The sequence below is a fragment of the Zalophus californianus genome, chromosome 16 (genome assembly GCF_009762305.2).
Source record: "Zalophus californianus isolate mZalCal1 chromosome 16, mZalCal1.pri.v2, whole genome shotgun sequence".
Lineage (NCBI taxonomy): Eukaryota > Metazoa > Chordata > Mammalia > Carnivora > Otariidae > Zalophus > Zalophus californianus.
This window is the reverse complement of record NC_045610.1, coordinates 62062114-62087800: the sequence shown is the minus strand read 5'-3', so window position 1 is coordinate 62087800 and position 25687 is coordinate 62062114. Positions and strand designations below refer to the sequence as shown.

Sequence of the window (25687 nt, the reverse complement as noted above, 5' to 3'; positions counted from 1 at the left end):
GGGCCTGGCCGCCAGACCCGGGGTCGACGGTCGAGTGCGTCGCTCTGCGTCCCCGGCCGCGCCGGCCTCGCGCAACCTCTCGCGGCGCTCGTCCGGGGCTCGGGGCGGCTCCCGCGTTCGGCCCGGTTCCGCAGCGGCCTGGCCCGATGGCGCCTCAGCGGAGGGGCGCGCCCAAGGCGCCCGAGGGCAGCGGGGCGACAGAGCGCCGGCGCCCGAGCAGGTACCGGACAGCGCGGGGAGGGGCGAGCTGCGGCGGCGGGCGTGGCGTGGCCGCGCGGTGGGCGTGGTCAGACAGGGGGCGTGGCCCGTCGGGGGCGTGGCCTGCAGAGTCGTGCCGCGCCGCCGGGGCTCGGGGTTCGGACTCCGGACGGGAAGTCGGGGCGGGAATCCTTCCCTGACCCGGACCCTGTGTGCAGAGGACTCCACGGCCGGCCTCCCGACGCGGACGTGTTCCGAGGCCCCGTCGTGTCGTCCCTGTGCGCTGTCCTTAGGGCTGTGTATAGGAGCGCCGTCGGATGGATGGCCCGATGAATGAAGAAGTGACCGTCCCATCCCGTAGCCTTGCAGGGGGTTCTCCCTAAAGCTCTCAGAGCCAGGGTGTGTTTTCATCGCTCCAGGAAAAATCGCTGCGCCCCAGTGCTTGCCCAGGGGCCGTGGACCTTGCTCTGAGACTTGGAAAGCAGGCCCCTTCTGTTCTGGCGAGGTTCTCTGGGTGCAGCTTGAGCCAGCTTGCTCCAAACAGGGTGCTCCCCTTGGGCAGACCCCGAGGGGAGTGTTGCATCTGAATCTGGCCGAAGATGCCGTGTCTCTGTGCGTGTGTTGTCGTCGTCTCCCCCCCCCCCCCGCCACCCCCCCCTTTCTGATTCCTCAACTGCACCGTGGGGAGAAGGGTCGCCGGCAGCTCTGCCTTGCCGGTCAGGGTGCCAATCATTTGCTGCTGAGATGGGCTGGCAGTCTCCTTGCCCCATCTGGAATTTCGGAGGAAGGGAAGTGATGGGCCCACTGGTGTCAGGTGCCCACCCTGGTCTAATTAGAGAAGGCTGGGTGGCCTGGAGGCTGGGCAGCAGTTCTCGGGGTGGGGAATCTTTTTGAGCTGGGTAGACCCCCCCTTCCCCTTCCGGTGTCCATGGTCCCTGTTTAAAATGATCAGGTAGCCACTCAACGTGGTCTGACTGTGCTGTGCCCTCCTTGGGATTTATATATTGGAATTAGTTTTATTCATATAGCACTGCAAAGGGTTGAGGGACATAAAAATAGAAGTCAGACTCCCTGCTTTTCAGGAATTAATTGCATACTTGAAGAAACAGGGCATACCTCCTTAAAAGGGTGCCTTGATCTTTTTTCTTTCTTTTTTTGCGAGTTCTTTGAACCCTACAGTCACCAAGTCTTTCCTAGACAACAGAGTAGACAGCTTCCCATTTACACACGTGCACACAGACAGCTGCACCCATGGGCACATACATGGGTACAGATGTGTGTGCACACACGTGCTGCTTCAGCATGGCAGTGAGAAGTGTAGTTAACCCAGGTTGTGCAAAAAGTGTCTTAATTGCAAATTGTTTTCATTGTGCTTCTATTCTCTTCTTGGCTGGCTTGTGGTTTTAGTGAAGTGGGCTTGACTCACACTTAGTCTGTGTCCTGTGTGTGGGCATGGGCTCTGGTCCATGGTTTGGGGCAGTCAGTTTCAGTTGCAGGCAATGTGATTGACAGCACAGATTCGGGTTCTTCGTGGGCCTGGAGGGACACTGGCTGGCAGCTCCTCTTGTTGCCAGCACATGGGTCAGATGTGGCTGGGGGCCACCTTCCCCAGCATATTCTCTCAGACTGGCGAGTGCCCCTGGATTGGCTGAGAGTAGCTCCGACCTCCATTACTGCGGAACAGTTTAAGGCTTGTTCTAACTAAGTGGGGGTGCGGTCCCTGGTCATCATGGTCTGTCTTCTCAGCACACATGGGTGCCTTTGGGTGACAGCGTTTGTGTTTTGTCCTCAGCACGAAGAGTGTCCGGGCCCCACGGGAGGTGCCGAGGAAGTGGCTGAGAACCGCCGTCCCAGGGGCCTGTGCCGTGCTTGCCGGGCTGCTGCTCTGGGGCAGTCTGGGGGGTGATGGTGGCATCACTGAGGTCCTGGCTCACCGTGGTGAGATGCTACCAGGCAGGTTCATCGAGGTGCCCTGCTCAGACGACTATGACAGTCACCGAAGGTTTGAAGGTAGGCGATGCTGCTGCAGTCTGGGAGAGAGCAGCACGTCAACATGGAATGCGCTCTTCTGAGATGCGTCTGTGTTCTGCTGCAGTGAATTGGTGGGAATCAGATTGAAAGTGGTGTGGGGGCCGGGGGGTACGGGCGAACTTTCCCTCCTTCAGGTGGGTTAACCCACACCTGGACTGGGAAATGCAGGGGCAGGCCTGCCAGTCACCGAGGTGCCCTGCACTCTGCCGGAGAGACAGTTTGCCTGGAGGGACAACAACAGAATTGGAGAGGTAAGCATGAGAAAGTTGAAACGAGAAAAGGCATTGGCTATAGAGTGTCATAGAGTGTTGTCGCTGCAGAAAATGTCACAACAAGAAATGTCACTACTGGGGACACCTGGGTGGCTCATTTGGTGAGCGTCTGCCTTCAGCTCAGGTCATGGTCTCAGGATCGAGTCCCGCATCGGGCTCCCTGCTCGGCGGGAAGTCTGCTTCTCCCTCTGCCTGCTGCTCCCTTGCTTGTGCTCTTGCTCGCTCTCAAATAAATAAATAAAATCTTAAAAAAGAAAAAAAAGAAATGTCACTACCAGAAGCCCTTCCCCAGGTCAAGTGTCCCATCCTGGTTGGGGGGGCAGGAAGGCAGGAGGGGGCGTGGTGCCCAGAGGCGCCCATGGGGTTCAGCACCCTGGAGAGCCCAGGACCCCAGTGCCAGTGGGTTTTAATTTCCCACACATTCCTCACTGCTGGGCGCTTTCTCCGTTTTAAAAACCTAGCCTGCGCTACTGTCTTAAAGACAGGATTCTGTCAATTTTTTCGTTGAGAGCAATGCTCTGGACTGACCTGGAAGAAGACCGCCCAGTGATCCCACCAAGTGGCGCCTGCGAGCAAGGGCTCCACCTCCCTCGCTGGTATGGGTGCATGTCCTCCCTGTCTCCCTCAGCCTTTCCCTCTCCTGTCCCAGCTTCCAAGGAGGTATTTCTCTGCAGTTAGAACTGAAGTTTCTCTTCTCACGCACTTAATAATTTAGCAACACTAAAAGTTTGCACGAGGGGGTAAGGGGATTGGGAGTTATTATTATTTAACAATGCGGGGTTCCAGTTTGGGAAGCAGAAAAAATCCTGGAGATGAATAGTGATGATGTTGGCACAACACTATGAATGTAAAATGGTAAATTTTGTATTATGTATATTTCCGCAATACCAAAAAATAGCTGAGGTATATTTAAAACTTCCGGACTTCTCTCCTGCCCCTCAAGCTGTAGGGGCTTCTACTTTGGGCAAGGGGCTCCTGATGCGATGGAGGCTCGACCCCTGTGGGGGTGTCTGGACAGAGCACTGCACCGTGTGTGTGTGGGGTGTATGTTCATGCCCTGATGAGTCAACCATCCAAAATTCACTTTTTCACCCAAATTATACTCTTGACCCTTACTCACATTGAACACTGTTCCTGCTGGGTTTTAGCAATTCAAAATTCATGGGGTTTTGGTTCTCTTTTTAAAAATCAATTTCTAACTTAATTGCCTTATAGCTCAATAATATAATCTGTATGATACAGGTCCTTTGATATTGGCTCAGACTTTCTTTTTTTAAAGATTTTGTTTCTTTATTTGACAGAGAGAGACACAGTGAGAGAGGGAACAGAAGCAGGGGGAGTGGGAGAGGGAGAAGCAGGCTTCCCGCTGAGCAGGGAGCCCGATGCGGGGCTCGATCCCAGGACCCTGGGAGCCAAAGGCAGACGCTTAATGACTGAGCCCCCCAGGCGCCCTGAGACTTTCTTTTTTTTTAAGGAATTATTTATTTGAGAGAGAGAGTGCTCACGCGCGTGCACGCATGCTCATGAGCAGGTGGGGGAGGGGCAGAGGGAGAGAGAGAGAATCTCAAGCAGACTCCAAGCTGAGCATGGAGCTGGTTGTGGCTCGATGTCACGACCCTGAGATCATGACCTGAGCTCAGACACTCAATCGACTGAGTCACCCAGGTGCCCCTCAGACTTTCTTTTTGACCTATAATATGTTTTTGTTAATGTTCTACGTGTACCTGGAAAAACGTTTTCTAACGGTTACATGCAAAGTTCTACGTGATTCTCCCAGTCTCCTAGTCTGCATCCTCATGGACTTCTGTCTCCTTTGTGCATCAATTACTGAGAGAGGCGAGCAGGCATCTTCACCGTGCCTGTGGGTCTGGCAGCCTCTCCTGACTGGTCTTTCGTGTTGGCTGTTTCATATCTGAGATGATACTATCCGGTGCTATTTGTCATGTCTTCATCTTCCTGGTGAATTGTTCTGTCACTTCTAAACATGACCCTCTTTTCCCCTGTAATGATTCTTTTGTCTTAAAGCACAGTAGTTACACAGATATCACTCTCCAAGCTTTCTTTTGATTATCGTTGTATTTGCTTTTATTTTTTTATCTTTCTGTATTATTTTGCTTAGGGAGTAACCCTTATAAAAAGCATACATGTGGCTTTGGTTTATAATGAAAACACCTGTATCAGTGGGATGGTATTTGGCCTCCTGGAACTGAGGCACCTCTCCCCTGATGGCCCCCAAGTAGAAGTTTATTTTTCCCACACAACAAGGCACAGAGAAAGGCTCCCCAGGCTGGCCTGGTGCTCTGTGAGCCCCTCAGCACTTAGACTCCGTGTGTGGCTCACCTGGTTCCAGGACACTCACTCTACCTCCAGGCACTAGGCTCACGTTCCAGACAGCAAGGGGGGAAGAAGGATGAAAAGCTAGAGGTCAGCCAGCCCAGCCTGTCCTGAGAGTGTCGTTCGGCCTCATCTCATTGGCCAGGACCTGTACGAGGGAGCTGGCCTGCCTTGTGCGCCAAAACACCAGGGGTTTGCTCAGCCCGTCTGTCTCTGATGCTTTGCCTCATCCTAGCCCCATCCACCTGACCCTGGCCTCGGTGCCATCCGAGCTTCTCTACCTCCTGCTCCTAAGCAGCTGCACATCCCGGTTGCAGAGAGTCGGAGGGAGTGCAGGGTGGGACACATGGTAAGCACCTTTGGTGGCAGTGTTTGCCAGGCCCCGGGACAGGACAGTGACCAGAATTACAAGCACAGCTTCAGTGGTCCCCGAAGGGATTTCTCACGGGGGCTTAGGAAGGCTGGATCTGTGGTCCCAGATTGTCATGGATACTGCCTCTGGCTCAGGGATCTCTTCCCAAGGGTAAGCATCTGCCTGGTGTGGAGCCACCAGGAATGTGCTGTGTCCAGCCAGGTGTCAGTATGTCCCACAGAGGATGCACTTACACCAAAAAGGTCATTGTTGCCTCTCTGAAATTCATACCTATGTGGGTGTCCTGTATTTTATTTGCCAAATCTGGCCCCCTCATCCTGTGGAAGGCACGGCCCCACAGAGTTCCCCTGGGGAGGGCCACCTATAGGTAAGTCCTCAACAGCTGCAAGTGACCTTGTTGTTCGGATTCAGCTTGGGGTCAGCGTCTCATTCTGGCTCCTCTCTCTCCAGGCTGCTCGCCTAGGAAGTGTGGCCGGGGCATCACTGACACCGTCATCACCAGGGACGAAGCCCAGCGGATTCGCAGGTACCCAAGCCTCTTCTGTCCCAAACAAATGGGAAAGTGGGTCTGCAGGACAGGAAGCAGACAGTTTTTACTAAAAACACAATTTAAAGAAATTCATTTAGAATTCCGTAAGAATTTCCTTGCGTGCTTCCAAGGGCAAAAGCAGGCTTTTCCAATTTCCAGGAGCAAAGGGTGTTGCCCTCAGTGATGCTGTTGCTGCTGTAACCTGCCAAGGCCTAACCCCTCTTCAGGGGAAGTGGTTCTGACCTGGATAGGAGGTCTAGGGAGATGCTGCCTTCTCAGCTGTTCGGGGAGCCCCGGTGGGCACCTGTGTAGACACGCCTCCTGCAGCAGGGGCTCACAAGAGAGTGGTGAAGTCTCTGTGCCTAAGTTGGCTGGGCATTAGCCCTTGGGCCAACCAGCCATGACTGGTGTCGGGGCAGGAAGTCTTACTCAGATACAGCCGACACTGGATTTTTCTTTGTTGGGGTTTTAAAAACAAGATCTTAAAGCTTTGATTTTGCAACAAATTGTTCAGACACAAGAGCTGTTTAGACACAGGTGCAAGGTGGAGCGGCATCTGCCCTCAAGCAGCCTTTGGCCTATGCGCGCAGCTGCCCGTCCAGCAGGGAGATGCTCCTCCTGTTTCTAGATAACAGTGTAGGGGCTCGTTGGGCAGGAGTCACTGGAGTCGGCGTTGACCCATCCCCAGGGACCCAGTGGGAGTAGCTTAGCCCATTTGGGTGGGCACCAGCTCTCAGTGCTAAAGATGGTAATTAAGCCTAGTTGTTTCTAATCTGTCGTATTTAATTAACAAGATGGTGAGGAAATATTACCATTTACTCATTTAGCTTTGAAAATTGAATCCTTTGGTTTGAACTTGTGTTTATATCGCAAATATTAAACAATCTATTAACATTACATGAATCAAGCTGGTTATTTGCCTAGATATACCACAGACAATTCTACTAACTAAATCCTGAATATAATGACCTTCCCTCACAGCATAGCCGAGAAGGGGCTGTCCCTGGGAGGATCTGACGGAGGGGTGAGTTCCTGCTTCAGTTTTCTTTCTGTCCCTTTAACTTGCTGTCCGTCCAGGAGCAAGGAGGCACCAAATGTGCAGGGCTTTGGGGTGTCCCCCCACATCGCCAGTGTGAACAGACCACATTCAGGGGGCACAAGAGTGTCCCCTCTCTTCACAGTGAGTTGCAGCAGCCTGCTCCAGATCTGGGGTCCCCGCTGGGGGCAGGCAGATCTGGTCACAGACAGTGGGCTGACAGAGGGTGAATTAGGAGCCCAGTGAGGAGGGTGGCCAGCCCTGGAAGCGGGAGGGGCTCCTGGGACATGGTGACGCACATGCTCCCCAGTCTCCAGGCTGGAGGCCCCACAGACACGGTGTGGGCACTGTCATCCATGTGTGTGAGAGTGCAGGGGGCCCGGGGGCGGAGGGACGTCCCAGGGGATCTTGTGACCAGTGCGTCCACCCAGAACATGGGGATAGGACCTTATTTGAAAAAGGGGTCCTTACAGATGCCATGAAGTTAAGGGTCTGAAGATGAGATCATTCTGGATTGGGGTGGACCCTAAATCCAATGGCAAAAGTGTCCTTATGCGAGAGAGGCAGAGAGAGATGTGTGGCAGAGGAGAAGCCGCAGGAAGACAGAGGTGGAGGGATGCAGCCATAAGCCAGGGAACCCCTGGAGCCACCAGAAGCTGGAAGAAGCAGGAGGAATTCTCCCTTAGAGCCTTCAGAGGGAGCGTGGCCCTGGCCACAGCTTGATTTTAGGGTCTCTGGCTTCAGTAGCTGTGAGGAGATAAATTCCGTTTAGTTTGAGTCCCCAGTTTGCGGCGATCAGTCACGGCAGCTGCTGGACCAGGGCAGCCCTGTGTCTCATCTGCCTCCTGGGCAGCCCCTGGGGGTCCTGTTCCTATGAGCACCACACATTAGCTTGCATTCCCATGTGGTGTCCTGAATGTGGGTCTCCACCCAGCGTGTGAAGCTGTGGAAGATACAGTCTTCTCTGCGTTGTTCGGCAATGGCTGAATTACCGCCATCCCGTGGACCCGGATCAGTCCACATGTTTGAAAGTCCTGGGAAGATTAGTTTATGGACTTTGCTAGAATTTCTAAGTATTTCTATGATTATCTGCATGACTTTATTTTATTCTGCAAAATTTCCCCCAGAGTTCCGAAAATTAAGCTCCTTTTATTTCAGTTTGGTTTGATTCAGGGGTAGCCTTTATTAAAAACCCACTTGTGCATGGACTCATCTCTTATCCTTTGTTGGGCCTTCCCCCAGGAAGCTGTCTTGTAGCGAAGGAACCAGATTTGATGCCTTTAAGTTCAGTTAACATTTATTAAGCTCAAATTATGTTCAAACCCCTGGGCTGGTCACTGCACCAATGAGGAGAAATATAGTAACTTCCGGATAGCATAAAAATGGCCCCTGCTGGTGACCACTTTTCCTGGTTGTGGGGAAGACCCACAGAGGTGGGGTGGGCAGGGGTGCAGAACACTTTGATGGTGTTTTAGAAAGTAGGACCTAGCAATTCCACTTCTGGGGATTTACCCAAGAGAATGAAAGCATCTGTCCACACAGACTTGTCTGCCAGTGTTCAGGGCAGCTTAATTGGTAATAGCCCCAAACTGGAAACAACCCATGTGGTTGTGTTACCCCAAACCATGGAGTGTCCTCAGCAATAAGATGGGATGGATGTCTGTGGACACAACAGCATGAGCGAACCAGAGTGGTTATGCTGAGTAGAAGCAGTCAGACCCAGAAAGAGTGCATCCCACATGATTACATTCACATATAATTTTGGAAAATGTGCATCAGTCTGAGACGGTAGGAAGCACATCAGTGGTTGCCTGGGTGGGGAGGAGTTGGGGGAGAGAGGCAGGATGGCAGAGGGTACAAGGAAATTCTGGGATGTGGTTCTTATCGTGATGGTGGCTCACGGGTATGTGACATCAAAGCTTTATCAAATTGTGCAGCTCATCTGTCCGTTGCACCTCAACAGGGCTGAAGGAGGGAGGGTGGGCGGGGTGTGATTCAGCTACAGTTCACAGGTCTGTGGACTGTTTTCAGAAAATCAGACTGGGCAGGAGAGAACGAGATCTGTCCTGTATGTACCCTGGGTCCCCCCTCTTGAGACCCGGCACGGCCTCCCGGACCCAGGGTGAGGGCGGGCTGGACCTCAAGGCCCCTGCTGCCCTGTGCTCATCTTTTCCAGGCGTCCATCTTGGACTTGCACTCAGGAGCCCTGTCTGTCGGGAAGCACTTTGTGAACCTGTACAGGTGAGAGCCCTGAGGGGCTGCGGCCCTCCCTGCACCCCTGTGCGTTTCCTAGCCGGAACTGGGGGCCGCGGCCCCTCTCCGGGGGCAGGATCCTTGTTCAGCGCGGGGAATAGTCTGGGGCTCCATCGGAGGCTTCTCAGGGGCCTTCTCCGGAAAGCGGGACCTTCCTGCGGCCGAGGGACAGCCAGAGGGAGAGGTGGGAGGCGTGAGAAGCTGGCCAGGCTCTCGGGAGAGCTGGAGAGTCCGCTGGGACTCCGATCCTCCCTGAGGCCAGAGAAGCAGAGATTCCCCCAAGCTTGATGCTCGCGTTGACTTCCGTCCCTTTAATCACGTGGTTATCACTGTACAAACAGAAAGAGATCAGCGCCCAGAGGAAACAACGAAGCTAAAGGAAATGGGGAAAAGATTCAAAGGTTATAATAAAGCGTTGACAACAGACGTCCATTGAAACGTTACATTTGTTAACAGCCAATTTTTTACAGATACTTTGGAGATAAAATACAAACCGTCTTCTCAGAAGAGGACTTCCAGTTGTACAGGTGAGGAGGAAAGCAGTCATGACGTCAGACGTGGAGGCAGGTGGCGCAGGCTGAGTGGGGAGGGCGGAGGGTCGCTGCCGCGGGAGCCCGCCCAGCCAGGGGCGGAACCCAGGCGCGCCACGCCCAGCACGGTCACGCCCACCCAGCTCCACAGGCCACGCCTGCTCAAGGGCCTAGGCCACTCCCCAGGCTAGGCCACACCCATCCACCCTCTGCAGCCATGCCCACCCATCTTCACCCCGCCCACCAGCCCGCGCCACGCCCCTAGACACGCCCACTTGTCCCCACCCACCGTGATCACGCCTTCCCTGACCCTGCCCATCCCACCACAGCACCTAGTCCATGCCCACTGACCACATCCACTCAATCATTGCCCTCAACGACCACCACCCGGCATCATACCCACCTGACCACCATCCCTCCAGACCACGCCCACCCCGTGTCCACCCCAGCTGAGGGCTTGTGCATATCCCTGGGGTATGTGCCACAGCCCCTGGCTTGTCGTGGGCACATTGTGAGCAGAGGGTCTCACGAAGGCTGAAATGCACAGTTCGCTTTATTAGAGTCCGGGCAGGTGGACGCAGGGGTGGTACCTGTCTGCCCCCGGGGGCCAGGCCAGGGAACCCATGGACCGCATGAGCATCCCCAGAAATACTGAAGGGAGGGGGCTTGTCTGGGCTGGCCTCTTCTCCCAGATCACTTAGGGCCAGTAGGTGGTGCACAGGGCAGCACCTGCCTCAGTCGCTGTGGGTCCAGCCAGGCCATCGAGCCCACATGACGCTGTGGAAGGAGCAGGCCCATGGAGGCCTCGTGGTGCCCCGTCTGTCCAGGGCTGTTCCCTGCCCCTCGCAACAGCTCCGGTGGAGGGAGACAGAGCCAGCCTCAGTGGGTCCAGCAGCTCTTGCAACAGCCCCACGAGCAGCCCAGGGTGCTACAGGGGGCCGTGCCCTCACAAGTCACACCACACATGCTGGCGCCAGGCATGGCCCCCCTGCCCTGACAGCTCCCCTCACTGGGGAGTGGCTTTCTTTAATTAAAACTTATAATTTTTATTTTTATTTTTTTAAAATTTTATTTATTTGACAGAGACAGACACAGCGAGAGAGGGAACACGAGCAGGGGGAGTGGGAGAGGGAGAGGCAGGCTCCTCGCTGAGCAGGGAGCCCGATGTGGGGCTCGATCCCAGGACCCCGGGACCAGGACCTGAGCGGAAGGCAGACACCCAACGACTGAGCCACCCAGGCGCCCCTAAAACTTATAATTTTTAGATAATCAAGACTCACAGACTGTTTGGGGAAATAACACAGGGTGATCCCACGTACCCTTTAGCCAGTTTCCCCCGAGAGCAACAAGTTGGTGTGAGCAGAGCAGGGCATCGCCCCCAGGAACTGGCCCCAGTGCTGCCCGCACCGTCTTGCTCAGAATCCCTGGTTCTACCATACTTGTGTGAGTGTGCAATTCTGTCCCCTGGGGAGACCATGTAAGGGATGCCCGTCACGGTACCGAGCGTCTCGTCACCACGTGGACCCCATGTTGCCCTTCTGTCCCCTCGGTGCCAGCACCCGTCCCTGACCAGCAGCCAGCGGGCCCGTTGCTACCGTAGCCTCGTGGCCTGGGAACAGCTGCTGCTTCCCCTTGGTGACGTTTCCAGGGAGGCAGCCGGGCTCCTGGTCCAGAGAGAAGCGAAGGGTCGGGGTGAACTTGACATGCAAATAGTAGCGGCATTGAGCGGTGCCCTTGATCCCTGCCATGCACTAGTGACCTCACTGGGTCGGCCCTGAAGTCTGGGCCTGGAGTGAGGCGGGGTTTCGCAGCGCAAAAGGGCCAGGTGACCAGCAGTGCAGGAGCCTGGTCTGCAGTCACCCCGTGACTGGCTTACTGTGTTTACCGTGTTTACTGTTAAGTGAAAAGCATGCGTCAGTATTTTAATGTTCATAAGTTCAAGGCCCTATGAAATGTAAAAACGATCACTGCGGATGAAGGGAAAACAGCGGATTTGTGTCTCATTCGAGTGCGAGCCTGCAGAGAGGAAGGGGTGTCGATCCCACTGCGGTCGGGGACAGCTCGTGGTTGTGCAGAGAACCCAGGGAGAGTCTCACGTATGGAACAGAGTTTGTATTTCTGGAGTGAAAACCCAGTCGGTTGTTGAACTAAGAAGCATGAGCGCCATTGCTGGGCATGTGGGTGCTAGAGGAGGTGGCTGCCAGGAGGCTGCCACGGAGGCATGGAACGCAGACTTCATCAGGACGTTCGTTGTGTTCCGTCAGAGCTGAGGGTTTAGTAAATGAGATTGGTAGTTATCAATGAGGAAAAATGGAAGGAACCAATTAGTTTCACACAGTAAAACAATTATTAAAATAATAACTGGGGCACCTGGATGGCTCAGCTGGTTAAGTGTCCGACTCTGATTTCAGCTCAGGTCATGATCTCAGGGTTGTGGGATTGAGCCCTGCGTCGGGCTCCACGCACAGCCGGGAGTCTGCTTGAGATTTTCTCTCCCTCCACCCCTCCCCCTGCTCACAACAGCTCTCTCTCTTAAAATAATGAAATCTTTAAAAAATAATCATAATAATAACCCAATCATTAAAACTTCTCAAAATAGATTCTCAAATAGTGTTGTCAAGGAAATGGCAGTGTTTAGAAGGTGCCATTGGAATCTTTTTTCTAACTTTATCTATTCCGTTGTTAAAAATAATTGAGCATTCTGAGACATGACAACAGTATTACCAGCATGAGATCTCAGCCTGATCTCATTTATGGTCTAGATCATCACAGAACATTTCTGCTGGACCAAGAGAGTGAGGTTTGGGGACTCTCGAGGCCATGGCGATGTCATGGTCAGAAGAGCTGCCTGTCTCCCACAAAAGCATTCTGATAATTCACACAAAATACAAAATGCTCTGCTCTGCATGTCTTGTGAGCTGGAAGGAAAGCTTTGAGGTTGGCTTTATGGTTAATGTTCAGGGTGAGAAATTCCCGGAACTCCACCTCGGGTTATTACAGAGGTGGTCAGTGTGCCCCCGGGAGCAGGGCTTCTGCTGCTCTTGGTGCCACGTCCACGTGGTTTCATCGGACTCTGAGCCATCTCTGGACGTGCTGAAGGTAAAACGTCTGCTCGCTTCCCGTGTTTTCTGGCTGTCATGTCTGCTGACCTCAGGGAGAGTGTGCAGCGTGACATGCAGTGACCAGAACTGAAAACTGGAGGACTGCCCGGGGCGGGCCCCCAGGAGCCCAGGAGGAGCACCATCACCTCATTAATGTGCTATCCACAGAGTGTGTGGTTTGATGACAGAGTGAAGGAATGCCACGAGCCTGTAAGTTCTTTCGGTTCGTTGAACTGGGACATTTGGCTAAACACTGTTGGCAAAGCTTTGTGCATTGAAGGTGAACAAAGATGAAGACAACAAAGCCCACAAAAAATTCTGACATTCTCAGAAGTAGTTTTTCTGACTTGGCTGATAAGAGCTGCTGAGCGCACACTTATCTCCTACCCTGTTGAAGGGTTAGAAGCATTCTGAATGTAGTTGTTGGCCCAGCAGAAGTTCCATGAACATCGCTGATGGTAGAGTGCTTGCTCTACTTACTGAAATGAGTTTAAGGGGGTCCCAGGAAAAGTCTGGTGCGCCCCCAGTTGGCTCCCTGCGGAATGGGAGCACCCTTTGGCTAGTGGTGTGCATGTTGAAGCATCAGCCAGTGGTTTGGAAATGTTGCAACGATACCCTGTTGTGCTGGAGCTACATCATTTGTGGAGCTAGACCTAGTTCCATACGTGTGCATGCAGGTACATGGGTAGGCACCTGTATGTGTAGGCGCGTGTGGGTAGGTACCTGAGTCTCGCAGACACGTGCATATGTAGGGTGTAAGTTTGTATGCTGCGTGTGTAAGGGTGTAAGTTTGGTGTGTGTAGGTAGGTCTCTATGCACACGTGTGTACAGGCATGTAAATCTGTATGGTGCGTGTAGGTAGGTACGTGTACATGTGTGTAAGGTGTAAGTTTGTATTATATGTAGGTAGGTCCGTGTGCACGTGTGTGTAGAGGCATGTAAGTTTGTATGGTGTGTGTAGGTAGGTCTGTGTGCACACGTGTGTAGGGTGTGTGTAGGGTGTGTGTAGGTAGGTCCTTGTGCACGTGTGTGTAGAGGCGTGTAAGTTTGTATGGTACGTGTAGGTAGGTCAGTGTGCATGTGTGTAGAGGCATGTAGGTAGGTGGGTAGGCAGCAGGTGTCATGTGTCTACCTGAAAGATGGGGGTCAACCCGTCTAGCACTGCTCCCCTGCATCTGGCCTCCCACAAGGAGATGGCTCCCTGGAGCTCGGCTGTGCAGGTCAGCAGCGGTCCAGGCAGAGGTGGTGCCCCCGCCATGGATGCCGATGTGGGGGACAATGCCCCATTGCACCTCACCCCACAGCTGCGTGTGCAGGGCTTGGAGCCCAGCCCCCTGGACGTGCGAGGAAGGGGCCAGTGTCTCCACAGGGTGCCACACCTCTGCTGTGGCAGGCAGTGGCCCCAGCCCCTGACCGTGCACACTGTAGCTCCCAGTGAGGGTCGAGGTCCTCCTCCAGGCCTCTCTGCCCTGCTCAGGAACACGCACACCCTATGCAGAGGGCTGCTCTCCCCCTCTGAGTGTCCTCAGCGGGCCTGGTGCCATGGCCATTCCTGCAAGGAATCGGTGCTCAGTTCCCGGTCCTGCACGTGGTGTCCCTTCACACAGGCCCAGGCTGCTGGGTGTGTGTCTGTCCGTCTGGCGGCTTTCCTGTAATCCATGTCTTTTTGCAGCGTGGCACTGTGTGGGCTCTGTGGGACCTGTGGAGAGTTCTCTCCAGAGGCTGCACTGCTCCTGGGTGATGCGTGTGTCCTCCCAACAGGGACGTGCGGCAGAAGGTCCAGCTCACGATCGCCCAGGCTTTTGGCATCAGTGCGTCTTCGCTGTACCTGACAAAGCCCACATTCTTCTCCCGCATCAACAGCACCCAAGCCCAGACGGCTCACGACGAGTATTGGCACGCACACGTGGACAAGGTGAGCACCCGCTCTCCGGCACAGGTGCCAGGGGCTTGTCTGTGGCTGCCCGAGCTGGCTCTGCCTGGGCTTCTGAGCATCTACCCTGTGGCGTTTCTGTGGTTGGGATTTTAGATGTCTTCCTCTCTGACATTTGGGGTGGACCCTAAACCCTGTGGAACCCCGTGGATGTCATCAAGGAGGTAAAACCCGTCCCCGTGGGACGGTGAAATGTGCACTAGGAAGTGGTGGGCACCATGGCACCCTGTCCTCCGTGGCTGCCTCCGCTGGAGCTGCGAGCTCCACCGTGTGCCACCCAGGCAGCCTCTGTCATCTCCACAGCTGCAGGTGGCCTCCCCTTGGGCCTGCCCTCCGCCCATATCCTGCCTCTTCACGGGAAGATCTCTCGACCACTCAGGATCTTCTGGATCTCCCGTCCTTGATCTCTGTTGCACAGGCCCAGCTAATCAGTGATCTAGACCTGCTGAGTTGGAGCCCATCCCCATCTGTACTGCAGCCATGTCCCCCCGTGTTCTCAGCATGCTGCTGGGGGACACCTGAGGGCTGCAGGTGTGCTCAGGTGACCCAGGACCATCCCTTGTGTCCCTTGTTGCTAGAACGAAAGAAGCAAGTGAAAAATACCGGGAAAGCTTGGGATGAGTGATGAGGGCAGGTTGGGACGCATGCTTGCAAATGGGGCTTCAGCTCTGCAACCCAGCCAGATGCTCAGCCTTTGTTAAATCTCGACTGAGCTGACGGAGGCAGCACCATGCATGGCCATGAGCACAAGGGTGTGATTAGTGAAACCGAGGACCCCAATATGTAATCAGTTCAAGCCAGCTTAAATGGAAGTGGCGTCTTTGGCCAGGGGCTCCCAGCGGGCCAGCGATGCTCTGGGGGCTCCCCAGACTCAGGGTGGGACTGCGGGATTTCTGGCCTCACGGCCGGAGGCCCAGCGTCGGCTTGCAGTGTGTTCAGACGCCAGTCTGGTTCCACTGTGGTCCAGCCCATCCCCTTGCCCCTCATGGCTCAGGCAGCTGTTGGTCTGTTGGTAACCACCGCCGATCGTCACTGCACCAGGAGACAGGTGCCACCTTGGCTGTGAGACAATCACAGACGTTGCAGGGGCAGAAGTGGTTGTCATGGTGCTGATGGCAAAGACGATGTGTGTGGAGGATGGACGGGTACGTACTGCATACGGAGAAGGGAGCCCCCGCCATGGGCCGGAGCCCAGGAAGATCTCCTGCACGAAGGAAGAACAGCCCTCCACCCACCAGGAGGAGTCCGTTCAGGAGAAACAACACTGAGCGCGGCCTGGCTGCGTTCTCGAACTTTGAAGATAATACTCTTCAGGCGGGAAGAGACTGGCCACCAGTCACACGTCGGCAGCCTCAGGCTCTCCAGAGCGATGCTCAGAGCCAGGAGGCCATGGAAGGGTCTGCAGGAGCAGGGGTCACACGAGCAGCCATGGGCTGCTCACGTGTGGACTTGGCAAAAAGATGTCCTCAGACACAAGAGAACTCTGGAACGTGGCATCTGCTCCTCATCCACGAGGCTCTTGTCTCCAGCTCAGGAACAGAGACACCCCCACCACTCCCAACCAGGTCCCTGCTTTTCACGCGAGTTCTGAGGGTTCCTCTGCAGTATCTGGGGGTGGGCGGGTAGGAGAGGGTCAGGCTCCTGGACTCCCCACCCACTGCACTGGGGTCTCTCTCAGGTTTTACGTGGCTCACATATGGTTTTGATGGACATGAGGTTCACTGTGGAAGCTGCTCAAGAAGCCCAGCCCTGGGAGATTCGCAGGCTTATCCCTCTGGTGTTTGTTAGGAGAAGGGATTCTGGACAAGGGGAACCTGAGTTGGGGTCTTAGTGGCGGATGTGGAGCTGACCCCAGGTGTATAGGAATCCAGCCTCACGTTGCATGGTGCCAAGTTTGTGAGGGGATGACATTGCTCTTGGTCACCATGGCAGCTTTGCTGGTCGGCCCCCCTCCCGTCAGGAGGTGACTGTTGTCATGGTGATGGGGTAGAGATGGTTGCAGGAGGAGAAGGCTTTTTGAGCCTTGATCAAATACGGCACGTGAGATTGGCCTGGGGCTTCTGAGTCGTTCCCAGGATGCCTACAGGTGTCAATAGAATCATGTAGACTGGCTGTCAGCCCGGCGGCTTAGAGGAGGGAGTCGGGCTGTCCACCAGGGCTGGGGGGCGATGGTTTGGACTGCAGTTCTTAGGCCCTTCCGTTTATCTCTTACCCCACACTTGCTAATTGAACGATTCATCAGCCTGGAAAATGTTATTATGTGATTAAAATTCCTTGTTTGTTGCACATCACAATCTTTGCATGAAAAGAATGCGTATCTCGGTAATTCCCTTTATTAACCAGATCCCGATCTGTGTGAGTGAGCCCTTGGAGAAGTGCAGTCAGCTTCTCCTCAGCAGCCTGAGGTTTTAAACCAAACCCTGCAGATGACACCTTGAGAAAACAGCATCTCCACGTGGTGCCCCTTGTCTGTCCTGGTCAGGAACAGTGCCTCGCCTCCCAGACTTCAGGGCGTCTGAGGGAACAAATGATAGCCGCCCCCTGTTTACGTCCCTCCATCCAGGCCAGGGGTGGGGGTCGGTTATCAGAGGGTCCGTGCTCAGACAAGCCCCCAGCCAGACCCCGTCCTTCACCATCTGCTTTGCACTGCCCGCGCGGTCTTCCCAAAGAGCACCTATGCAAAGAGGCTCACGCACTAAAGGGCAGACACTGTAGGGTCCGCCCGATGAGGACCCTGGGGTCGTCAGAGATGGAGACAGAGACAGAAGGGCGGGTGCCAGGAGGCGGGGGGGCGGGAGTGAGTGTTTAAGGGGGATGGTGTCAGTTTGGGAAGATGCCAGGTGAAGTACTGGGGATGGACAGTGGGGATGTGGCTGCACAACTCTGATGCGCTTCGTGCCCCTGGCTAAAATGGCACATGTATTTACTACAGTTAGAAGCAAAGGTTGGGGCTGCCCCACACGTGAAGAAAGAGCGAGAGCACTTGTTGCCGCGTTTGCTCGTGTGCGGACGTGGGAGGTGGGAGATGCCGCTTAGCGGGTGACACGGCCGCTGTCCCGGGAATCGCTGTGGCTCGGGCTTGTCGGCCGAGCGTCCGCATGTGCTGCCTTTGCCGGGAGACGGCTGCCCGCATCTGAGCTGTGCGGGAGCCCCAGGCAAAAGCACATGACCGCAGGCCTGACCGCGGTGTGTCTGCGGTCAGGAAGGCAGCCGGCGGCCTCATTTAGGAGGCGGACATGTGTTGTTGACCAACCTCGGAAGCGTGAGCACGGCCTTCTGGGCTGGTGTGCCCCACGGGTGCCCTGATGCTGATGTGCTCCCTCGTGCTCTGCCTGCAGGTGACCTACGGCTCCTTCGATTACACCTCACTGCTCTACCTCTCCGACTACCTGGACGACTTCGGCGGGGGCCGGTTTGTGTTCATGGAGGAGGGGGCCAACAAGACGGTGGAGCCGAGAGCAGGTAGGACCCTCAGGTGGCAGCCCTGGGCTTGCAGGCAGCTGGACAAGCCATCCATCTGCTGGCCCTGGACACGCCCACTGCCCTAGGTCACTGCCGCACAGCACAGCCGACCTCCGAGCCCCCCACTCCCTGCAGTGCATTCCCGCTCTGTCCCTCCCCAGAGGTACAGTTCCTGACCTAACTGGGACCTGCCTCCCCAGACCAGGTGGTCTTGGAGCCCCCAGGGCCCCCAGCACGGCACGGACACTCAGAGCGGCCCCGTGAGCGTGTGCTGAGCCGAGGGACCGTCCCCTCCCTTCTGGCGCTTGTGGGGAAGGGTGGGGTCACGGCCCCAGCCAGGACTCCCAGAGACTCACAGGCAGAGCCCGGACACCTGGTCCAGGGCCCTGGGCCATGCCGTCCCCCTGTGGCCACGTCTCACCTGTTCTGTGGCATTGCGCTCACTTGCTCACTGGGCGCCCACCTGGTGGGAGCCCAGTCAGACCAGGGAGGCTGCCCACCTGGGTTGGCTCAGAATGTTCCTGCCGGCTGTGGGACCAAGCCAGTGGGTCCAAACCGCTCCCTGTCGAAGCTCTGAATGGGACATGCAGTAGCGTGGAAATCGAAGGTGTAAAAAGGGAATTAAGCAGCTCAGGGTTTGCTCTCCTCCCTCTGTGGGTGAGCACGGGAAGAGGTGCAGACCGCGCTCAGTCAGCGGGCAGGAGGGGCCTCCAGACACCCTGCAGCTCCGGCAGTTTGATGGATTAAGAACCAGAGAAGCTTCTGGTGCTAAGGCCGGGTGTCACCTGTCACTGCTTTTGAGAGGCACCCTTGTGGCCCAAGAGGGAAAGGACGTGAAGGGTTACACAAACTGAGATTATTTCCCATTTTTGGTTACTCCGTTGCTGAGCTAAATCTTATTTTAAGTCATTTACTGAAGAATGTAAAAAGCCAGAAAGTACCTTTCTCTGAATTCTGAAATGTTTCACGTTTATAGAACTAGGTGGGCAGTATTGTTCAGACAGCTTGATGTTCCCCTAGGGGACATGGCCCTGGGGGACCCGCCCTCCGGTGTCAGTGTTACTGTGTTTGGTGCTGGCGGTGCCAGCCTGCTGGCCACCACGCAGATGATGACTTCATCCTCTGCTGGTAATCTCCTCGTGGTTCTGGTGACAAGCAGCCTGCCACTGGGGTCTTGCAGAGCACTTCTGTAGTGCCGGTGCTTATCTGCACCACTGCGCACTTCCCGGCTCCGTTGCTGGGCTGCACACAGGAAGCGCAGCGGGGCTCCGGCAGGACTGCACGGCCCGAGTCGCACTTTTCTCCACAGGTCATCACACCGGCGTTTGGGGGGCCTGAGAATCTCTTTCCAGGTGGACAAGATGGGGGTCTGCCAGGTTATTTTATAACACTCCCTCTGTCCCGTCCCCGCCTGTGGCTCGGCGAGGCTGGTCTGTGCCCACAGACGTCACGGGAACCGGCGTTTGCCGGGCGAGAGATGCAGCGCGGCCCGCCCCCCAACGAGGCCACATGAAAGTTGGCATCCGTTCCTTACACAGTGTCCTCGGCCTCCTGGGAAATCCACAGGAAAATAGCCACAGCGCCTCACACCTTCCCACTTACTCGTGCTTCCCAGGACCCTCCCTGTAGACCCGGTTTCCAGTGAGGACCGTTTTCCTTCAGTCTTCATGCGTCACACCCCTGGCAGCGGCTCTCCTGAGAATGTCCACATGTCTCCTTTTCGCACGGGCATCTTCACTGACTGTGAAATTCAGGACTGATAGCATTTTCCTTTCTCTTTATAAACATCATTCCTTTATTTGGGTTCCATTCTTGCTGAGAGTTGCCATCACCGGGTCACTGTCTTTTTTCTCTGCTGTTTCCAAGATTTTCCCAAATCTTTCATTTCATCCGTTCCACGGTGTTGGGCCTCGGCGTGGACTTATTTATATTTATGCCACTTGGAGTTTGCTGTGCTTATTGGACTAAAAGCCAGAGGTTTTCGTCATGTCGGGGAAAGTTGGGTCATCATTTCCTCAAGTCCTCCTTTTCTGCCCCAATATTAATTTCTTTCTCGGAGGCTCCAGCAGCATGAATGGTGGGAGGCCTCGTACTGTCCCAAGGTCTCTGTTTGCAAACTGTGCCGACGCACGGGGAGGGACATGAAGACCCCCACTCTTACTGTGTGTCAACAGACACTTCATTGCCATGTCCTTCTGCACAGGGGGCAGAGGGCGTGGACGGGCGTGCACACAGGCCTGGCTGCTTGTCCGGTGGCTCAGGTTTGAATCAAAGTGCAAGAGACTGAGGACAGGATGTCTTTTTAAAAATGTGAGTCTCAGAGAGTGTTGTGCTTGTGGCTTGCTCTGGGAAAGAGCGTTTCCTTCGCGGGGACGGCGCCGTGTGTGAGCTCCAAGAGCCCCCGGGCTCACACTCACAGGGCTTCCGCTGTGTCCACGATTTCTTTTGCTCTGTTGTTCCCAAGCAGGGTCCAGTTCTTTGCTTACAACGAGAAAGCAGCGCACGTCTGAGATGGACTTTCTTTCCTTTGCAAAAATTATGGTTGAGTTGCAAGTACGAAGGAAGCAGTCGCGTTTCCAGCAGTAACTTCGAAGGGAAATGCAGTTGCCATGGCGCCTGCCGAACCCCAGTTTCCTCCCCTACGGCTTTGCAACGGTCAGCTCCCTTGTAGAAAAATCTGTGGTGCTGTGTGCAAGGCCAGTTAGAGACGGAAGCCAGTGAACGTGGAATTGTCTGTTGACGGTTGGAGGATCCCCTCCTCTTGACTCAGAAGCTGCCTCTCCCCGCGTGTTTGCCTTTTGTCCCCACTTGATGGGAGCTAACGAGGCGAGGCACTTGACGTTGTCTTGACGCATCTTCCCCGATTCTTGGTTAAAGCTTTGCCATCACTCTGCAGGGTTTGGTTTTGTTTGACGTGGGATTAGAAGTAAGATCCCAAGCGTCAGACCTGAAAGGCTGTGAGGGGTGGGCCTGGGGCGGTCCCCTGGCTTGGCGGGGCACCCTGGGCAGCGGCAGGACCTCGCCCCCAAGTCTGGGCCCACCTACCGCAAAGAGGGCCGGGACAGGGGCTGGGGGGCCCCTCACCCCCAGCGGCCTCGCCTGCTTTGCCTCCTGCTGCAGCCATTCCATGGCGGGCGGGCCTGTCCCATTCTCCTCGATTGCTGCGTCAGGGCCGGCCGTATGTGTGGCCTCCTGGTCACTTCTCTCTTCTGTCCCAGGTCGGGTGTCCTTCTTCACCTCGGGGTCCGAGAACCTGCACCGTGTGGAGAAGGTCCACTGGGGCACCCGTTACGCCGTCACCATCGCCTTCACCTGCAACCCGGACCACGGCATTGCAGACCCCGTGTTCACGTAGCCCCGGCCACGGCGCCCTCCCTGGGAGCAGCCACGCCGGACGGATGCCCCTGCCGCCGGTTCGGCCCATTTCCATTGAACAAGGTGCCTTATGAATCACCCGGATGTTGATTTGCTGCTGTACTAATCGTTTCTCGTCTGTAAGTAAATTAGGGGAAGCGGCTCTTCACCTCCCAAGCACCTGTGTGTTTGATTCAGTGTGCTGTCAACGTCAGGCCCAGAAATCAGCAGTGAGCCGACGTACCCTCCTGCCTTCAGGAGGGATCCCCGGGCCCTGAGTGGAAATTCCCATTTGTGAATAGATAGTCATTCGCCCGGGCCTCATCCAAATTTGGAAACCACCGCGGCCCATTGAAGACCGACTTTGAAATGTGGACGATGCCATGGTCTGTAGAGCAGGTCCAGGGCGTGGGCAGCTCTGGGAGACAGGTGCGGGCCGAGGACCTAAGACACCAGTGACGTGAGTCCTGCCGGACACAGCATCCTCCTGAGACCAAGCCGGTCACACTGCACGTGGGCGCCCTGCACGTGCCCCGGCAGTGCTGTGTGGGAAGGCAGGGCGCGGGTGCCCGGGGGGCAGACCGTGTGTGTAACCTGGGGAGGCAGCGGCAAGGGACCAGGCAGTAGGACAGATGGGAAGCAATAGCAGATTGAAGCCAAGCAGGGGAGCACCAGTGGGCTGAGGTCCGTTAACCTCAGGCCCCCAGGCTCCGGGAGGCCGAAGGGGAGGCAGGGAGCATCGTCCGTGGCACATCCAGTCCCTTTTGGGCTGACTGACACTGTAAATACCAGTTTTTCACTTGATCTTGAGTTCCAGGAGAAGCAGGCATAGACCGCCAGCCCTGAATCCACTTTGTTGGGCCCCTGCTCCCCCCGGGAAGGGCTTTGCGGGCTCTGGTTTACCATCCCAGCCTCCCGCCTCCCCTTTGCTCCCACCTGAACCAACCTTCCCCACCCATTGCCTGCTGAGCCCCACAGAATGGCAGGGGAGGGTCCGCACCCAGTGGCCAGGACGGGTGCCTGAGCCCCGTCCCCCCACAGATGTGCAGGCCACGCCGTGACATTGCTCAGCACCTTTGAGGCCAGGTCAACCCCAGGGAGCAGGGGTGCGGGCAGTCCCTTCTCCTGAGAAGGCCACACTGGGGGCATCCTGGCTGCCATCCCCAGCCCTGTGGACACACGAGGTGGGGCTCGTAGTCACACAACTGGCTGGTGCCCAGCTTGAGCTCTCTGGTCTCCCTCACTAAAGAAGACAGACCTGGGGGCGCGGGGGTCAGCCCGAAAGGACCCCGTTCCTGGAGAATTCCCATGAGCAGAAAGGAGGGAGGAAGCGACAGGAGGATGGGCACCATCCGGGGTCTCCACACACCCAGGGTGGATTACTGGGCCAAGGCTTCGTTCCCAGGAAGAGGTGGGCCACTCCCCTCTCCAGGTCCCCAGCCCCCAGAACAGACCCTTCCCAATCACCCCACACAGCCAAGACCCGCCTTTACCGGCGGGGGCTGCCAGAGGCTGGTGGGGTTTGTGGGGTGGGGGGCACGTGGCAGTGAGGTGCTGGCCATGCAGTGGTTCCTCTCCTTGTGCCCATCTGTATGAGGCCAACGCAGGGTGGGGCTGGGGTTGGCGGTCCGCACCCTCCCGCGGAGCCCCAGCTGAGGCCTCACGTCTCGCCTCAGACACACTGTGTTCAGGGGCTTGGGGCACATGTCCCCTCAGCCTGGATCCGGACCTCCCTGAGACCCCAGCTAGTGCCCCAGCCTCACTGTCAGCTCAGGCACCCCTCCCTCCCCTGCCCAACACAGGTGGGCACCTGCTCACACCATTCATCAGAGCCTCCCCCACCCCTAAAGTCACCCACCCCAGGGCCACCTCCGCGGTCTTGACAGCTCCTGGCTGCCAGTGGCCTGCTGCCCAGCCTGGCACGCAGTGGGGCGCACACTGTCCACCTCCGCTCTGCCTGGTGGCCATGGGCTTGGGGAGGGAGGCGCCAGAACAGGAAGGAGGCAGGGGTGGGGCTGACAGGCAGAGGGCAGAAATGGAGGTACCCTCCCCACAGGCCCCCATGGGGACCAGGGAGTACACACATGGACGCAGGGCAGGGAGGGGGCTGGACCGCTGGGCAAGAGCTCCCCAGGCCACGGACCGCTCTGCCGCCACTCGGTATCCAGACCCCGGTTTCCACCGCCAGGGGGAGAAAGGGGCAGGTCAGAGCTGTCCAGCCTGTGGGCCTGCCCTGGGCAGCTCAGGGGATGGGGCTCTCCTGGGGGAGAACTGGCCCCTCGCCCCCCACAGGGGGTGGGCCCTCGGCTGGCCTGGAGAAAGCAAGTCTGGAGCTCCTGGCTGTTGGTGTTGGCAGCCCCGCTTCCTGCTCGAGCGTCATCCATCTGGAATGCTAATGGAAAAATCCGCCCTGGCACTGGGGCTCCTGGTTTGACGGTTTGGGGGTGTGTGGGGATCCAGGCTGGACTCTGGCCACCCCTGCCTCCCTTTACATGGGGATGGGGGCTACCACCTTCCGCTGGCCGAGCTCTCCTCCTTTCTCATGCCTGGTGACTGGTTGAGGGGAGGTGGCCCAGCAGCTGGGGATGAGCTCTGGGTGCTTTCTCCAGGGGACAAAGGGGCCCCAGCACCCTGTCCCCCCAAGGCTGGCCCTTTAGGTGACCCAAATCCGGAGCACCTGTCAGCTGGGTGTGCACAGGTGCAGACTCAGGTGAGTTCAGGCCTCTCCAAACCGCTCAGGATGCCCTCCCAGAAAGGGCCCCGTGCATCACCCCACAGGCACTGTGGGGCCACCCAGACAAGCACTGACCCCCGCCCCCCTCCAGCGCAGAGGTCCGTCTGGGGTGCACAGTCTTCACAAGCAGAGAGCTCCCCGGGCAGGGAAAAGTACTGGCTACTGGTTTGGGTACAACTCAGTTCCCAAAGAATGAGTTCCTGGAAAATGAGTCTGGGGAACTTTGAAGTGTGGGTTTCTTGTTGATAAAGAACGTCCGAAGTGCAGCTCCCCTGGTGACACGGACTCCGTGGGTCTGTGCACCGGCCACGCTTCCTGCAGAGGGTGGGACAGCCGCAGGCCACCCTCTGGGGGGCTGGGGGTGCCCTGTGGCCCCACCGCAGTGGAGGTCAGCAGCCCGTCCCTTCCAAGCCTGAGCCGCCTGGAGCCTGAGGGGCAGGAATGTGCCTGTCCCTGGTAAACCCATCACCCCCACCCGCTCGGCTCCGGGGCCTCCGGGGACGCAAAACCGCCGCTTGGCTGTGAAACCTCCCAGCTTCGGGCTTCTCCCCCGCCTCCCAGCAGCCCCCTCCACCACTCCCGGAACTCAGAAGACAAACGAAAGGAGGAAGGGCAGCGGGTCAAGAGTACAGTTCATTTTCTCACTCACTCATTCCCCACGGGGTGCCCTCCACGGGGGCGGGGGCCCACAGCCTGCCCGGGGCACCGGCTGGGGTGGGGGCTGGGGAACAGGGGGTGCAGGGGAATGAGACAGGGCAGGGGAAGTGCCCTGAGGCCTGGCATTTGGCCCCCCTCCTGATGCGGCCGGGCACCCCATCCCAGCCCGTCCTTGTCTCACTGGCTCTGCTGCCTAGGGTCTTCCAGAGGGGCACGTGCCCCCACCTGTAAAGGCCTCTCCTGCCCCAGCCCCAGGCCAGCCCTGCAGACCAAAGTCCGAATTCATGATCCATTCAATCGAGGGCAATTAGTGCTTCACAGAGTAGCCTTTATGAAAAGAAATCCGTTCCCCAAATGCACCCAAAATACAATCAGTTCTGGGTGGACGCAGACACAGGACCACTCACTCATACTTGCTGGGGGAGCAGTTTTTACTCCAGACGGACGCACCACCCAGCAGCTCCACGCCTGGATTGACTCAGAAATGGACGCAGAGACTCCCTCCCCAGCGCTCCTAGCCGCTTTGTCTGTAATGGCCCGAGACTGGACCCACAAGGCCACCTGTAGGTAACAGGTGGCAGTCCATCCATCTGCAAAGCTCCTCAGTGACGAAAGGAACAAAGTACCGATAAGCCAAGCGTGGAAACCTGGAGACCAGCCACAGAAGATGGACAGCTGACGGGTCCCATTTGTAAGACATCCTAGCGGCAAAGTCTGTCGAAGCGAGCGGCAAGGACACAGCTTCGGGGGCACTGAGGGGAGGGTCTGCGCAGCTCGGGGCGGCGTGGGGCGGGGCATCGCCGGGTCCTTGTCCTCGTGTCATGGGAGGGTACCGGTGGGAATTTCAAGCATCTCCATCCAGCTTTGGTGCATGTGTGCACACATTCACA

General features: G+C 56.6%; 1 protein-coding gene across 1 annotated transcript; it reads left to right on the top strand.

Moving 5' to 3' along the window:
• Nucleotides 1–5: 5 nt before the first annotated feature.
• OGFOD3 (2-oxoglutarate and iron dependent oxygenase domain containing 3) lies at nucleotides 6–25687 on the top strand. Its single transcript, XM_027625813.2, has 9 exons — nucleotides 6–220; nucleotides 1991–2208; nucleotides 5659–5734; nucleotides 6719–6761; nucleotides 8950–9014; nucleotides 9497–9553; nucleotides 14419–14572; nucleotides 17929–18052; nucleotides 21271–25687. Exons 1-9 carry the CDS (start codon nucleotides 147–149, stop codon nucleotides 21405–21407), a joined length of 948 nt encoding a protein of 315 aa, XP_027481614.1. The 5' UTR covers nucleotides 6–146; the 3' UTR covers nucleotides 21408–25687.

Excerpts from the sequence above, each read along its gene's own strand:
- OGFOD3 (XM_027625813.2), top strand. The coding sequence starts at position 147 with ATGGCGCCTCAGCGGAGGGGCGCGCCCAAGGCGCCCGAGGGCAGCGGG. Across the intron at positions 2,209-5,658 it reads CAGTCACCGAAGGTTTGAAG|GCTGCTCGCCTAGGAAGTGT; the intron begins GTAGGCGATGCT and ends CTCTCTCTCCAG. Across the intron at positions 9,015-9,496 it reads CACTTTGTGAACCTGTACAG|ATACTTTGGAGATAAAATAC; the intron begins GTGAGAGCCCTG and ends AATTTTTTACAG.